Consider the following 15662-nt stretch of genomic DNA (forward strand, 5'->3'; position numbering starts at 1 on the left):
AGTAAAAAACATTTTTTTTTTCGATTTATTTAAAGCTAAAACGAAAGACATGGTCCAACACAAAAATTCACCTCTGTAGTCTATTTGTCGCGCGATAACATAACTTAAACAACCAAACGAAGGAAAATTTACTCACCACTCATGAACAACCCTCGGCAGGCACGAAAACATTTTCACCGAGAAAATTCATTCGTTGGTTGGCTGTCTTGCTGTCAAGTCACAAAAATATTTTAAAAATCGTGCTCGTGCGTTTTTTATCCTGTGAAGGATTTTTTTTATTAACATAATATATTACATTACAAGTGATACCAAGGCAAGGCTTGTACACACACAGCAAGCGGAGTTAATCTAATTTTGTGTGAAGAAGCCTGATTGGCTTTTTTATTTAGTGCATGGAAATAAAATAAAATAAAATATTATTACAGGGAGTGATAAAAAAAATAAGAGAAGTGATAAAAATTGAGTGAGTTTATTAATTTAATGAAGAAAAAAAATTAAATAAATAAAAAAAAGTTGAAAATTAATTGTTAATAGACAAAGAAAAAAAAATATAAAGTAAGTCTAAGAAAAAGAAGAAAAGTTAATAACTGCCCTGCACGAAAGAAAAAAAAAGAATTGAAAAAAAAGTGAAAACTTTCTCGAGAATCCATTTTAATATCGTATCTAACTAGTCGAGTGTAACGAATGCGATTACTTGAGTGAATGGTTTTTTCGAACATAATATGATTTTATTTTTTTTCATGAAAAATTGTTGAGTGCTGCTTAAAATCGAGGTACACGACCAATGTTAACGCCCTTTGTGTTTTTTTCAACAATGACGATAAATTTTAATTGTTTGAGTATGTGGAAAATTTTCAGTGCTTAACCTATAATTAGTGGGTTGAAAATTTACGTTCTTTTGTGAAAAAATGATTATTTTAGGGAGGAAATTGTTGAATTCTGACAAAAATAATTCGTGTCACGTAAAAATTAAATTTTTATGAGTATTTTGGTTTGAAAATTTTTTCAAGCTTAAAATTGAATTTTATTATTAATTTTTTTTAATTTAATTTTATTTAATTTTTATTTTTTAAAATAAATTATATAAATAATTTTATTATGAATTTTTTCTATGAAATTTTAAAATAATTAATTAAAAAAAATAAAAAATTATAATTTTTTCATTTTTTTTTAATTAATTATTTTTTTTTAATAAAATTTTTAATTAATTTTAATTAATTAATTTTTTTTTAATTTAAATTTTAAAAATTTAAATAATTCTAATTTAAAAAATTCTTTAAAAAATTTAAAAAATAAAATGACTTTAATAAATATATTGAAAAAGCGCATCAAAAATTCCTCTTAAACCAATAAAAACTTTTTTTTTTATGACAAAAAGCATCTCTTGTGCTATCATGGGACGACGACATTAAAACGTGAAACATCTTTTATGCATTTTACTGACATTTTTCACTCCTATTACGTATTCATCGTAAAATCAGCATGATAAAAGCTAAATTTGAATTTAAAATTTACTGAAAATTGTCAATAATTTTAAATTTTAAACAAAAAAATTTATTCTTGAAGGACACTTAAAAGTAAGAGATATGCAATTAAGTTTCAAAAATCTAATTTAAAAGTCAATAACCTGACGTTTCCATAAAAACTTATTAAGAAAAAATATTTTCTGTAGTAATTTTCACTTTATTCATCGCCATTGTTTATGTAACAAACAACGTTAGTAGCTCGGGTTATATAAATGCGAAACATTATCTTTTTTTTTTTGTTGAAACCGCGTCGAGTATCACAATCGAAGAAAGGTGTGGAAAAAACATTTCCATTTATTTTTTTTTATTTTCCACACATTCGATCCATTTCATTCCCATTCACACGTCATCGTGCGTATTTTCCCTCTTTTTTTTCGCTCGGTTATTTTATGCCTTTGTATAATTTGAGGCTCTCAGAAAAATACAAAAAGTTACCAAAATAAACAGGAACGACGATAATAATAATCGTAATAAAGAGAACGAGCGAAAGAAAGCGAAGCATTGTTCAACGTTCCTCGGCGTCATAAGCATATTAAAATGTTCGTGCGAATGTCAGGCCAAAACGGAAAAGCGAAAAATAAAAGAGAAAACTTTAGCGACGCTTTTACGAAGAAAGCAAGAAAAAAAAACTTAAACGAGTTTATCGCTGAGGGAAAATCTGGGACCAAAAATACGGCATTTGAATAATGAACAAACAAAAGGAATGCCTGTAGGGACGATAGCTGTTCATTTGTATTGTCAGGAGGACTCCTTGATGTATTGCGAGACGTTATCGTGTTGTAAGCGTTAAGAATTCACAAATTTATGGACAATTTTTTGTAGAAGAGAAAAAATTATGGGAGAGAGAGACAAAGAATGTAAAAAGTAGGTCATGTTCTATTCAATGAGATGTTTTTGGACAAGTGAATAAATTTTGGGAGAAAAGTCGTAAATAAATGAGAAAGATGCTTGTCATGGCTTACTTTTAAATGATGAAATGGAGACATTGAATTATTTTGTGAGCCTATCAAAGGATTCAGAAAAAGGATTTAAAATGAATAAAGAGGATTTTTTTGTGGGAATTTTTGTTTTTTCTGCCCTGTGAAATGAAAAAGGGTGAATTTCAAACAAAATATAGTTAAATTTAAACAAAAGATATTTTTCCCAAAATATTATTTAAATTTTTTAAAATCAAAATTTTGTAAACTAAAATTCTTAAGTCTTTTCTTTTCATTTGAAATTTTGCTTAAAATTCATTGAAAAGTAAAACTTTAATTTTCATAATGATCTTTTGAACATCATGAACTTCATTGATATGAACATCTCCAATGTGTATCTTGTTGAAGAACATCTCTTACATTTATTAAGAGTTATATTGATATTATATTGAAATATGCATCGAGTCACATTTTTTATGATTTTGATAACCAAACAAGGCTCTTCAAAACAGATTTAATATTTATCGAACATTCCTTGCTTGTGAGTCAGCCGAATTTTTTCATCCTTAATATTCGAAGACTTCAGTTTCGATATGTATTTGATGGTTAAAGCCGCATTAATTATAATAAATTTGAGTTATAAATCGCAAAGGCAGTTAGACATCAGATAGTTTTCTGTTTTTGTAAATCAATTGTGTTCAGATGAACAAATTTTTTTTTGAACTTTTGTCTATTCTCTTCGGATTGTTTCTTCCTTCCTTCTTTTATGTCCTTTCTACTTTATCCTACTTTTTTAAATCTCTGCTTTTTTCTCGTTTTTTCTTATAGTTTCTCCTATTTTTCTTTTAACACTTATAAAATTATTACTTTTTATTTAACTTTTTACCTTTTAACTTTTTAACCTTCATCCTGTTGACTTGACTTCAAAATCTTAAAAACTATAACCAACGAAAGCTCTTGTTGACTTGTTAAGTTTTTTTGTCAAATAGTTTTTGAACATGAAATTCACTTAAGAACTAAAAACAAAAAAAACGGAATTAATTAATTTAAATTAAGTTGATAAATTACTTACCTCTTATTTAACATCTAAAAAGAGTGAAATTAACCTCTTTACGATTCTCAGGGTAGAAACACTCGTTATGTGATTTTATCTGAAAAAAAATGTTGAATGTTGATACAAATTTATTTAAAATGGATATCTCAACAAAAAAAAATAATTAATGCAAAAAAATGTTTAAATTGAGTTTGTGAAAATATTTTTCAGCATTGATAAAAATAAAAACAAGAGAAACAGCCTTAATTTACATGAAAAAAAAAACAAAATGAAAAAGGAAAATTATAAAATAACCGTAATTGCATGTTGCTAAGTAATTAGTTCTGTTAGAAGCAAAATTTCCATAAAACATCCATAAAGTCCAACACATAAAAAAAGTAACAATATTCGCATCAAAAGTGCAGTTGGTAATAAATAATGGCGGCATTTGTAACAAATATCCAACCTACCTTAATGGAGGCAAATCAAGGCCATATTCCGCATCATCATCAATCGGGTCAACATAGTTCGCATTTACCGCACAGCGGGCACAATTTACCGTCGCCTCCAACAGCACACGGGCATCATCATGCCACGGGAGCGCATCACGGAGCTCATGGAACAACAGCAGGCCATCATGGCGCTCGAACCCCTTCCAAAGAACATCACACTCCAATACCAAATGTCGACTATCACGTTCATCATCCGCACCATCCGCCGCAGCATTACGAGGATTTTGCCATTATGCATCATCAGTATGCGGGCGGAGAGATTTTGTCGCCGCCGCATCACCATTCGCCGGGTCATACGGGCAAAAAGGGCGACAAAAACCACAAAGATGGGCATCATCATCACCATCACGTAAGTTTTTAATTCTTTTTCACAAAATGTTTTTTTGGTTTTTCGTCGAAAAAAGGCATTTAACCTTAAATGTCACGATTTTTTGCGTTTATGCTTTGCTCTCTGTCTTCGTTATTGATTACTCCAGATTGTCAACTGCGATTAAATTAGATTTATTTTTCCTTATTGTGGCGATATTTATAGCAAAAACTAATATTACGTCATGTCGCGAGGCAAAAAAAACTTCTTTTTGTCATGTAATTAAAAAGTTTTAATTGAAAAATCAATCACGATTCCTTTTAAATGTCAAAAAATTTTTGCACTTTGAACATTTGATGTTAGACGAACGACAAAGTTTTTGTGAATAAATTATATTAATGACTTTGTAGTTATTCGTCAAACATGACTAAATTGAAAATTTGACACGGTTTCAGGGACAGAATGTCTTCATTTGAAATTTTGTATAATTTTCGTGTCTTGGCGGTAAAATTTTACACTGAAACACTCATTTACATAAACTTATTGTTGTGATAAATGGATCCCTCGGGAGCTATTTAAATAATCATACGGCTTTTAAGTTGTTTATACGGCATTAATTTAGATGTTATGGAAGTGTTAAGATTTTTGAAAAGTTGAAAAATTGCTTGAGGGTTTAAAAAAAATTATTTTTTTAATTTATAAAAAAATAGTAAAAAATTTAATTATTTTAATTTAATTTAAAAAATAAATTTTATTTTAATTTTTTATTAAATTATATTTTTTTAATTAATTTATTTTTTTTTGAATATCTAATAATTATTAAAAAATATTTTTAATTTTTTAATAAATTTATTTCTATTTTAATTTTTAATAATTTTTAATTTTTAATTTATTTTTTTAATTTTTAATTTAATTTTTAATTAAATTTTTATTAATTTTTAAAATAAAAAAAATAAATTAAATTAAAATTTTTTTAAAATAAAATTATTTTTATATTTTTAATTATAAATAAATAAAATAAATATTTATTAATTTTTTGATTATTTTTTATAAATAAATTTATTTAAATTATTATTTTTATTTAATTTCGTTTTAATTTTTGTTTTCTTTAAGTTTCAGACTAAATTCTTCGTAAATCCTTTTTTCTCATGAAAGTCATTAAAAGTCGCATAAAACCTTTTTGTCAAATAATTCATAACAAAACAAAAAAAAAGTGTAATGTGAATAAAATAATCGTAACAAACAAAAAGTGAGGGAATTAAAACAAAAACAAAATTTTTTGTCATAAAAATAAACTCAACAACAAAAAACTTCTAATATAATCCTCAACTTACCAACTTCACGAATCGTCGAAAACTTTTTATACCATTTACCGCTTCAAACAACCAGCCATCTCCATTTTTATGGAATTTCCAGTTAAAATCCAATGAAAATTGCATCCATTCGTCGCATTGCAGCCGAAACGAGTAGTCGCTTTTTCTACAAAAAAATATTAAAGAAAAAAATCAGTGCTAATTATCTCTTTCAATAAAATCACAAAAATAAATAAATTAATAAACATTCAAATTATCGTGCTTTTGTTAGTTGAAAAGAAATAAAATAACAAAAGTAGCTGAATAAATCTCAGAAATAAAGGAGTTGATGCCAATTAGGGCGTGACGCAGCACGAAAAGAAGATAGAAGAAAAGTTTTTGATGAAAAATCAATTTTTTACTACAAGATAGTTTTTACCTTGGAATGAAAGTAGAGTTGATAGCAAGTGATTAAAAATAGAAGAAAAATGAAATTCAAGCCATAAATAAGACGTTAAAGGAAGTTGGGTGTTTTTATACGAGTGAAACTTAAAAAAAAGTAGTTTTTTTCCTGAACGTCTTAATTTAAATATCGATTTTTTTTCGACATGAAAAAGCCTACATTTTAACTTTATAAAAAAAAAAAAAATCGAAAAAAAAATTAAAGCAAATTTTAATCAATAAATACATAAGAAGTGCTCACATAGCGTTAAGTACACAAAAAATAATTATTACATAAGGGATTAGCTTATACAAAGGATGTCAGAAAGTGAAGTCAAGCCGGTAAGAACTCAATTTTTGTCAAAAATTTCAATCAATTTTAACACAAAATTCTATTTGAATGAACGTATTTGGGTAAAAAATCCTCCAAGTTGGCAGACTATCCGACGCCTGATTGACACAAATGTATAAAGAGCTTGCGCTGCACTTTTTTTGCTGTCACACATTTATATCATACTCAGCATTTACAAAGTGCATACAATTTAAAGACATTTTTATACCATTTGGATTTCCAATAAATGAAAGTCGGAGAGAAAAAGAGAAATTGCATTCCAAAAAAGAGGAAATGCAATCTTTCGTTAAGTTATCTCTCGTAATGGTTTATTATGCAATTATTTCGCCGGCAAATTAAATGGAGGCGCCATGCTGACAACCTCTTCGTGTGAGACGACATTTAATTAGTGAAATTCTGTCAACTCAATATTGGATCAAGATCAAGATAAAACGTTAATTAACTAATTAACATTCGAATGATATACAGTTTTTGTCTTTTGCTGTGAAGAATCAATTCGTGACTGAAACATTTTCAAAAAGCAACAGACCTTGGATGTAATTAATCAAAAGTGATGGACGTTTTCGTTTGAATAAAAAAAGTACAGTGATAAGATAAATGTTGTGACAAGTGATAATGAAGGGAGCTTCAATGCAATGGAGACTCGTAATTTTAATGAGAAATGAAACAAGAGAACTTTGAAAAACTGATATGGCCGAAAAAATTAACGAAAAGCTGGATATTCTTACCATTAGACAATATGGGAAAAATTAAAAAAAAAATTATTGAGGTCTTAACCTCTAAAAAAGCTGGATATTCTTACCATTAGACAATATGGGAAAAATTTTAAAAAAAATTATTGAGGTCTTAACTTCAAAAGTAGCTGGATATTCTTACCATTAGACAATATGGGAAAATTATTTGAACTTTTGATTAAGATTTGAAACTTTATAGAATTAATTTTTGAGCTTTTAAGACAAAAATCGTTTTAAAGCATCAAATATTAATTTAAAAGTATCAAATCTTTATCTAAAGTTTAAATTATTTCAAAAATTTGAACACTGAAAATAATTACGAATTTATTTAAATTAATTTAATATATTGATCGACTTAAAGTCTCTTTAAAAAATTCTTTTATATCTCGCATAAAAAAATTTATTGCGAAAATATTTTTTCTTACTGTTCAGATGACCATCAGAAAAAAATTTCCGAGAAAAGAAACGTGATGAAAATTGCTTTTCCATTTCCTTTTCCTTCCTTATTCTCTTTTTCTTTTCTCTTCCAAGAAGAGCATCTCTCTTACATCTTTACTTATTAATTAATTACACAAGCATCACTTTGTCAATATACATAATTAATTGAAACGCAATTTATGAATAAATTCCCTCAGGGCAACATCAAGCTTATTAATGAATTCGCTTTTAATTAATTGCAAAACAATTACTTTTGACAAGCATTTCTCGCACATGAGAAACATTCGGGTTGTCTTGTACCAATAAATTATTGCGAAAAAAGTATTATTTTCACATTTCAGACACATAAGTAACCTGCCCCAAAACGATAATAAATAAATTTAGAAATGTTTTCACCTTGCTCGTTGTTTGATAAACATGCACGAACGAACATCATCTGAACACGACAAAAAATGTATTTTTTTTCCAGATAAGGCCTTACCAAGTGATATAAATCTTCATTAGGAGGATCATATTTATTATTTTATGACTGAAAATCGATATTTATTGCTCACGTAAGCCAAATGTGTCTGACTTGGGTAGTTGGGAGGCATTTATCATTTAACAGATCTGGATTTTCTTTCTTTCTGTTTTTTTTAAGAAATGACATATTTTTGTAATTATGATGAGAAATCCGACCTTTCTTGACATTCTTTGTGCCAGTTCTTTTGGGCTTTGGGCTAAATTAAATTGTATCACGCAAGATTTCTTGATAATATAATTCGGAAAAATTTTAATAATTTATCGTGAATTTTGGGCAGCTGTTGAAAGTTCAAAGGTGATATCACTTTTTTTTATTTTGTTAATGGCATTTTTGGCCTAAAAACCGTTTTTGATATTTTTTTATGGTTATTGGAGTGATGATGAGTTGCGATCGATAAACAAAACAACCTTCTTTATATGGGACGAGGTACATTTTTGTATGAGATCACAACTTTTCGATAGTTTTTGGCTATTTATGAGGCATTGTTCATTCATCACTTTGTTTGAAAAATATTTTTTGTTGTTCAAGGGGATGATTTAGTGCAAAATTTTTACTTTGAACATCAAAAGTTGCTTTAAAGTATTTCCGCTTTAAAGAAAAATACACAAAATTTCGTTAGAATAATAAATATTCATGCAAATTTTGTTGTAATTTTAACCTTTCGAATACAAAATCAGCAGAAATCTTGAAATAAATACGCATGACTTCACAAAAACAGACACCTGCTTCGCATTTCTTGATCTCAATTTTGTGTCTTTCTCACCTAAAAATCTCTGACTAATCAAGCAAAACCATTAATTTTTCTCTCAATTGTTATTCGTTTCATTTACACACTTGTTCTTGTGTATTTTTTTCTGTTGGTAATTGCGGTAGAAGACACGCGTCTCTATTAAATGAAAATTATATTGACAAGAAACGATTTCTCACGAGTGACATATCTGTCGGCACACGCTCGCGAGAAAGAAATATTTTTCTTGCATGCAAAAAAGAGATCAGTCACTCATTTCGTCGTACATTCGCGAGAATTTGAATAATTTTGAATAGTCTCGATCAAGTGCCAGCAGATCAAACTGCTTGGAGCGATTTTCTTTGATTTTCTAAAATTAAAAAAAAAATAAAAAAAAATATTTTTAAGAAAAAAATAAAATTAATTAAAAAAATAATTATTTATTAATTTAAAAAAAAAATAAAAATAAAATAAATAAAAAATTGTGATGATATAATTTTACCAAAAAATATAAAAAAATAAAAAAAAAATTACTCTCAGTACCTAAAAAATAAGAGAATTACGTTAAAAGACGCAACAGAGCAAAAATTACATTAAAATTGTGTGATACACCTTCACGGATATTTAATTTTAACATTTTTTGCTCAGACACAAAAAAAATTATAATAAAAAAACCAGACAAATAAAATTCCATAAAAATGAGTCTCGCTAGCTTACGTAAAAGATTTCCATCGTTATCAAGTCTGGGCGGCGGAGTAAGTAGTATTATTTATTTATTTATTTGTCTTTTTATTTATTCATAAATTGAGACATGCAAGAAAATTTTGATTTTTTTTCCTCTTCTATGCGAGACAAGAAATTTCGGTGTATAAATAAAATACACAAAAGCACGTCAAATATTAACTATTTTTAGTTCATAAACGTCTGTACATCACAAAAAAAAAATTGTAGAAAATTATTTTATGTTTATAGCGGGTTTTTCTTGAAAGAAGAACATGAATTTTTAAAGAAAATATAATTGAACGATAATAATAATAATAGTTCATCTAAAATTGAGACGTGATGAAAGCTGTTATCCAGAAATGTCTTCATTTCGAATTAATTGACGTTTTGTTTATTTTTGGAAGGCAAGTGACCTTTACAGAAAATTATAAATTTAAAATTAGATTTTTTTATTTTTTTATGGAAATTCGTGATTTCGTTTTTTTTTATTTTTTTTAATAAATGTAAATGGGGTAAAAGAAAAAATAAATTGACCGTAATTTTCCACAAAGCAACAAAAAATAACAATTTTATGCAAGTTGTGTTTTTTTGTATCAGTAAATAAATAAATAATTAATTTATTCGTTTCACTAACAAAAAAACCCCTTGCATTTGTTGAATTCTAATGAGAAATGTTTTGCTATAAAACGCATTGCGCATACTCGACGACAAGGACTGTTTCTCTCTCAAACGTAACTTTGTTAAACAGATGTTTTATAGCGACAAGAGCAGCGTGTTTGTGTTTGTCTCTGTCTCGATGATTTCAAGGATAAAATAAATGGTGTTGACGACAAGTGCGGCTTTCTGATTATTTATGAAGAAGAAAAAAAAATACTTTTGATTTTTATTCGATTATGGGAGATATGAGGGTAAGAAGGAGAAAATGATGAAATGTCCTTGACGAAGTTTCACTTTTTTTACGTATTTTTTTTTTAAGAAGAAAGTTTTTGATGGATGATTTGTCCTTGAAGTCTTTTTTAGGTTCATTACAAAAAATATTTTTGACTAAAAATAAAAAAAATCGTGGATGATCGATATTTATTTAATACGATTTTTTGAAATTTACAATAAAAAAATTTTTAATTAAAAAAATTCAAGAATTTTTTTTTTAAATAAATTAATTAATTAATTATTTGAATTATTTATTAAATGAATAAATTTATTAGTTTTTTTTTACTTAAAAAAATATTTAAAAAAATAAAAATAAAATATTTTATAGTTTTTCATTTAAAAAAATTATTAAAAATTTACAATTATAAAACGATATTCAAGATTTTTTTTTATTTGAATAAAAAAAGTAATTAATTATTTATTAAAGGAATAAATTTATTATTTTTTTTTAATTTTTTTAATTTTTTTAATATAAAAAAAATTTAAAATAATATTTATTTTTAAAGTTTTTCATTTAAAAAAATATTAAAAATAATGTTAATTATTTTTATTTTTTTTAATTTTGTAAAAAAAATCTTCAGTAATTTTTTACTTTTCCATATAAAAACATATTTTGAAAAATTATTTTAAAGGTTATAGACTTTAAATTTTCAAGATTCGTTCTTTTACTGCTTAAAAAATTTAATTACTTGATTTTATCGTTGGCTATTGTGTCGTTGTGTTTGGATTTTGTGTTGTTGTTGTTTTTGGCTTTTTCGTTGTTTTTGGCCTTTTCGTTGTTCGTTTTGTCTTCTTTGTTGTTGGTGTTGGCTTTTTCGTTGTTGTCGTCGGCATTCTTTTAGCAACTTCTTCTGCATACTGCTTGTCAGTGAGGCATCGATACGACCTACGATCTGTGTATTCGACAATATGAGGGTGATCGCGTCGCATCTGATAGTCGACCTTCGAATGATGTGTTGCGAAACTCGATTCATATTGCAAACTAATCCCATTTTTCACCATGAAGTCTTCAAGTCTTCTTGCATCTCTGCAGGACCAATCAAGATCATCGATAGCAGTGTATTTCAAGTTTGGCATTTGTTCGTAAATTTGCTCGAGTTCAAGTGTCAACAAGGGATTACTCAAGACTTCAAAACTCTCCACAGATTCCAAACCGTTAAATATCTCAACAGGCAAGGATAAAATTTTATTTCCGCACAAATCGATACCTTTCAACTTTGTCAAACCGCTGTAAAGTTTCGTCGGAATCTCGGTTAAAAGGTTGTTGTTCAGGTAAATTTGCTCAATTTTGGTTGTCTTGCGGAACAAATTTTCAGGCAGTTCCCGCAGTTCATTGCCCTGAAGATGGATTTCACGAAGTTTTTTACAGCCATCGAGAGCTCCTGGCACAATTTTGTTCAATTTAGTGCTGCGCATATCGAGCACTTCCAATTGGGGAAATGCATCGCAAAAAGCGGTTGATAAAGTTGGAACCTCACAATTGTAAAACTTAACTTTTTTGATAATGTGATCACTAGTTTGGTGCACTTCGAAGTCTCCCGATTCAGGAAAAGTTTGATCTTCTAAAATGCATTCGTTGGAATCCTGACGACGGCAGTTGTAGGATTGAACGTTGCCGTAAATAGACAAAAATAGCGCGAATAAAAGAAAGATTTTCATTTTTGCGATTGATTCGAACAAATATTAAACTTGAACTGATGCTAACTTTCGCAAAGTCAGGCTTTTATATGAAAAAAAGTTGAATAAAAAAATACTTCATTTCGAAGAAATTAGAAATGTTCGCTTAATAGAGAAATTGTTTCTTAAAAGTCATGAAGGAAATAGAATTCCAAAAAATATTTTATATTCAAATTTTTCTTAGATATTGAGAAGCTTGAGTTCAATCGTAATAACATTTAAATAACAATTTATGAACGTGTTTACTTTGAATCGTATACTACGATGAGAATCAAGTTTTAATATCATTTAGTTTGATTTCAATGTATGGAATGGATAACTTGTTAAGTTAATATGCTTGGTTTGAATTAATTGGAAAAGATTATATCCTTAATTTAATTTTTTTTAGAATGTACATTCCAAATGTAACCCCAATGACTATGAAAACTCAATCAGTTAATTAAACAATCGCTTTATTCTTCCAAAATTATCCAGAATATCTCCGGTACGTCTATCTTCTTTTGATAGACATTTGAATGATTCTCTTTCTTTGTTAAAATCTGTGCCTTTGTAGAGTTCCTTTAAAAGTTTATAAAATTTTGTATGTAACTTAAGTATAACCGTTTCATGTAAATTAATTCGATGGAATAAAACATTATTGATACACTACATTGATTCCTGAAAATGAAAAAAATTGAATTAATTAGACAAGTAACTTTTTCGAAAAATCTAAGATAAGAAATGAGATTAATTTAACCGCCAAAAACATTGAAATCGACCTGAAAACATCAGAATTGGTTTAAATCTATTTTTTTTCGTATACAAAAAATTAAAAAAAATTATTTTCGTATAAAAAAAAATTATTTTTGTATAAAAAAAAAAAAAAATTAAAAAAAAATTTTTTCGTATAGAAAAAAAATTATAAAAATTTTTTTGGAAACATTTTCATAAAAAATGTAGTAAAAATTTTTAATTTGATTTTTTTTCTAAAATTTAAGAAAAATCGTTCAAAAATTATTCAAATTATTTTTATTTAATAAATTTGTCCAAAAGTTAACAATGTCTTTAAAAACTTTATGAAAGCTTTTAAAATGCTTAAAGAATATGAAAAAAATTTGAAATACTGAATCAGATGGAAATTATAATTATTACCTAATTTCTTCTCTTTTTAAAAGGTTCAAAATGATGTGAAATTTTTTTTAAAAATTATTTTTGCTTAAATAAGTTCAATAACTTACCAAATCTGCATTTCATGTCTTCCTTATTCTGTCATGTTCTTCATGTTTCTTAATCTTAACAAACTGAAACATAATGAACATCTTTTCAATCCATCCCTTGTCTACCAATCAAACATTCAAAACCAACGAAAATTACGTAATCCAACAATAACATGATTATGTCATCTCATATTTATGCAATAATAATCGCGCATACAGGCAGTGCATAATTTATATCGGTAGTGTCATAATATATTTATGTTTATCGCTTCATTTGTTCATGTACACAAAACGCCGGCTTCGTATATCCCTAAAAATAGTCACGTACCTTCCATACGAACATACACACGTACGCTCATAGAAGTGTCTACGTGTGCATGGCTCGTATGGAATGCACGTGACTTTGTTATTGTTCGACGAAAAAGGGTCCATCAACCCCTATTAACTCACATGTTGCCCTATGTGTGTCGTCGTATTGTTCAAAAGGATCGTAAAAAACGTAAACAATGCTCTCTGCTAATGCGCACTTGTTTCGCTCTCTTGTACGAGTTTTGCGCGACAAGGATAGCAACTTTTATAGCAAAAGAGACGAAAACCGTGAATTTTTTCCTTTTCTCAACGAAAGAACAAAAATCGAAGTTGTCAGTCTTCATCGGAAACTTGAAAGGAAAAGTTGGAAAATCCAATTAGTTTAAAATTTCTTCTTTGTACTTTTTGTGTGTGTCTATAGAACTCACATATAAAATTTAGTGAAATATTATATCACATAAGGAAGAAGAAAAAAAAAAGTTTTAAAAAATCTTTGCTTGTGCTGTCTAACGAAAAAAAAAATTAAATAAATTTTTCGTAGCTTGTGAAAGTGTTTTAACTTAAATTTTTGGTTAAACTTTGTATGGAATAGGAAATATCTTGTCTCACAAAACGACCTTGAAATGGTCACGGAGAACGGAACACAGGTAAAAATATCGAATTTCTACTTAATCCTCCCGCAACCTTAATTGGCTTAACAATTCCTCGTGTTATTTTTTGCAAATTTGCAAATAAACCCGCGCTCGTGCCTGATATAAAAAAAATTGTTAAAGGAAAAAAATCCGTATCGATTTTTTCATTATCCTCCATGTTTTTTCGGCAAGTCTGTGTGTGTCATACCCAGTTTATATCGATTTTTGCGTTCGCTTATTTTTCTGCCTTGTGACATCATGTCGTCGTGATGTCATAGATTTCCGTGAAATTTGTCAAATTTTTCATCAAATTACGGCAAAAAATGGGTGAAAATCATTAATTTTGTATCGCTTTGCCGCATAGCGATCAATAATTCCCTTTTTCTTTTTGGCTACATCATGTCTCGCACAAGTGTCTATATATAGAATGCACACGAGGTACGGGGAGTACGTGTACACGTGTACTCTTTGGAAAAATGGCGTAGCATGTCACGAACTGCTTCAACATAAAAATTTTATTATAATAGAGCTGCTTTCGTTTTTTTGCTTGCTTGATAGTTTGTTACTTTCGTGATGGAAACTTTTTTTCCCGCATCCAAGGGTATGAGGATGAAAGAACAAAAAAAAATTGGTAGGAAGTGACACTGTTTTTGCTCAAACTGCGAGGCGCCATTGGATGCCATTTAATGTTTCAATCTAACCGAGTTGAACAGTGATGGATTTTGTGAAATTTTTGTTTAAATATGGAAGAGTTTTTGAAATGAAAAATTATGAATAAATGATTCAAAATTTTTAGCCCCTGAAATTAGGCAATTTACATTACATTCAAAAATTAGCTAAAAAATCATGTTCCTGAAGGATAATTTTGCTCAAATTTGGTAAATATTCTATTTTTATTAATAAGTTTCTGTATACAAATTTTCAGCTTTCTTACTCAATAACTTTAGAAAATCAAAAAATTGAAATTTATATGAAAAAAATTGTAAAAATCAAAATTTTTTAATAAATTGAAAAATTTTGTTAGAGAGCTGAAAATTTGTATACAGAAACTTTTTAATGAAAGAAGATTATTTACAAAATTTGAGCCAATTTATCCTTTTAAAAACAGGATTTTTCAACAATTTTAGAATGTAATGTAAATTGCCTACTTTCAGGGGCTTTCAAACTTCAATACTTATTTTTCTTTTATTTTAGTAAAATTAACAAAAATTCTTCGATTTTTATAAACATTTTCGCAAAACCTCCCTCTGTGCCTCGCGACGAATAACATTCAAAAAGAAAAATCAATTTTTCCTTCTAACTCTATTTTTATTATATATCATTATTATTATTTATTAATACGCGCTGTCATGCCATCCACAAAACCAAAGTTAATTTACATGTCTGATGAGCT

The 15662-nt window shown here is 27.6% G+C and overlaps 1 protein-coding gene across 1 annotated transcript in view; it reads left to right on the top strand.

Moving 5' to 3' along the window:
* Positions 1-437: 437 nt before the first annotated feature.
* Positions 438-15662, top strand: part of LOC134837885 (titin-like) — an 80990-nt gene continuing 65765 nt past the window's right edge. The window contains exons 1-2 of the mRNA XM_063853277.1: positions 438-463; positions 3708-4337. Of these exons, the coding sequence (XP_063709347.1) occupies positions 3915-4337 (423 nt within the window). The 5' untranslated portion in view covers positions 438-463; positions 3708-3914. The remainder of the gene's footprint in view (positions 464-3707; positions 4338-15662) is intronic.

This window comes from Culicoides brevitarsis, chromosome 1, assembly GCF_036172545.1.
Source record: "Culicoides brevitarsis isolate CSIRO-B50_1 chromosome 1, AGI_CSIRO_Cbre_v1, whole genome shotgun sequence".
In the NCBI taxonomy this organism is placed as follows: domain Eukaryota; kingdom Metazoa; phylum Arthropoda; class Insecta; order Diptera; family Ceratopogonidae; genus Culicoides; species Culicoides brevitarsis.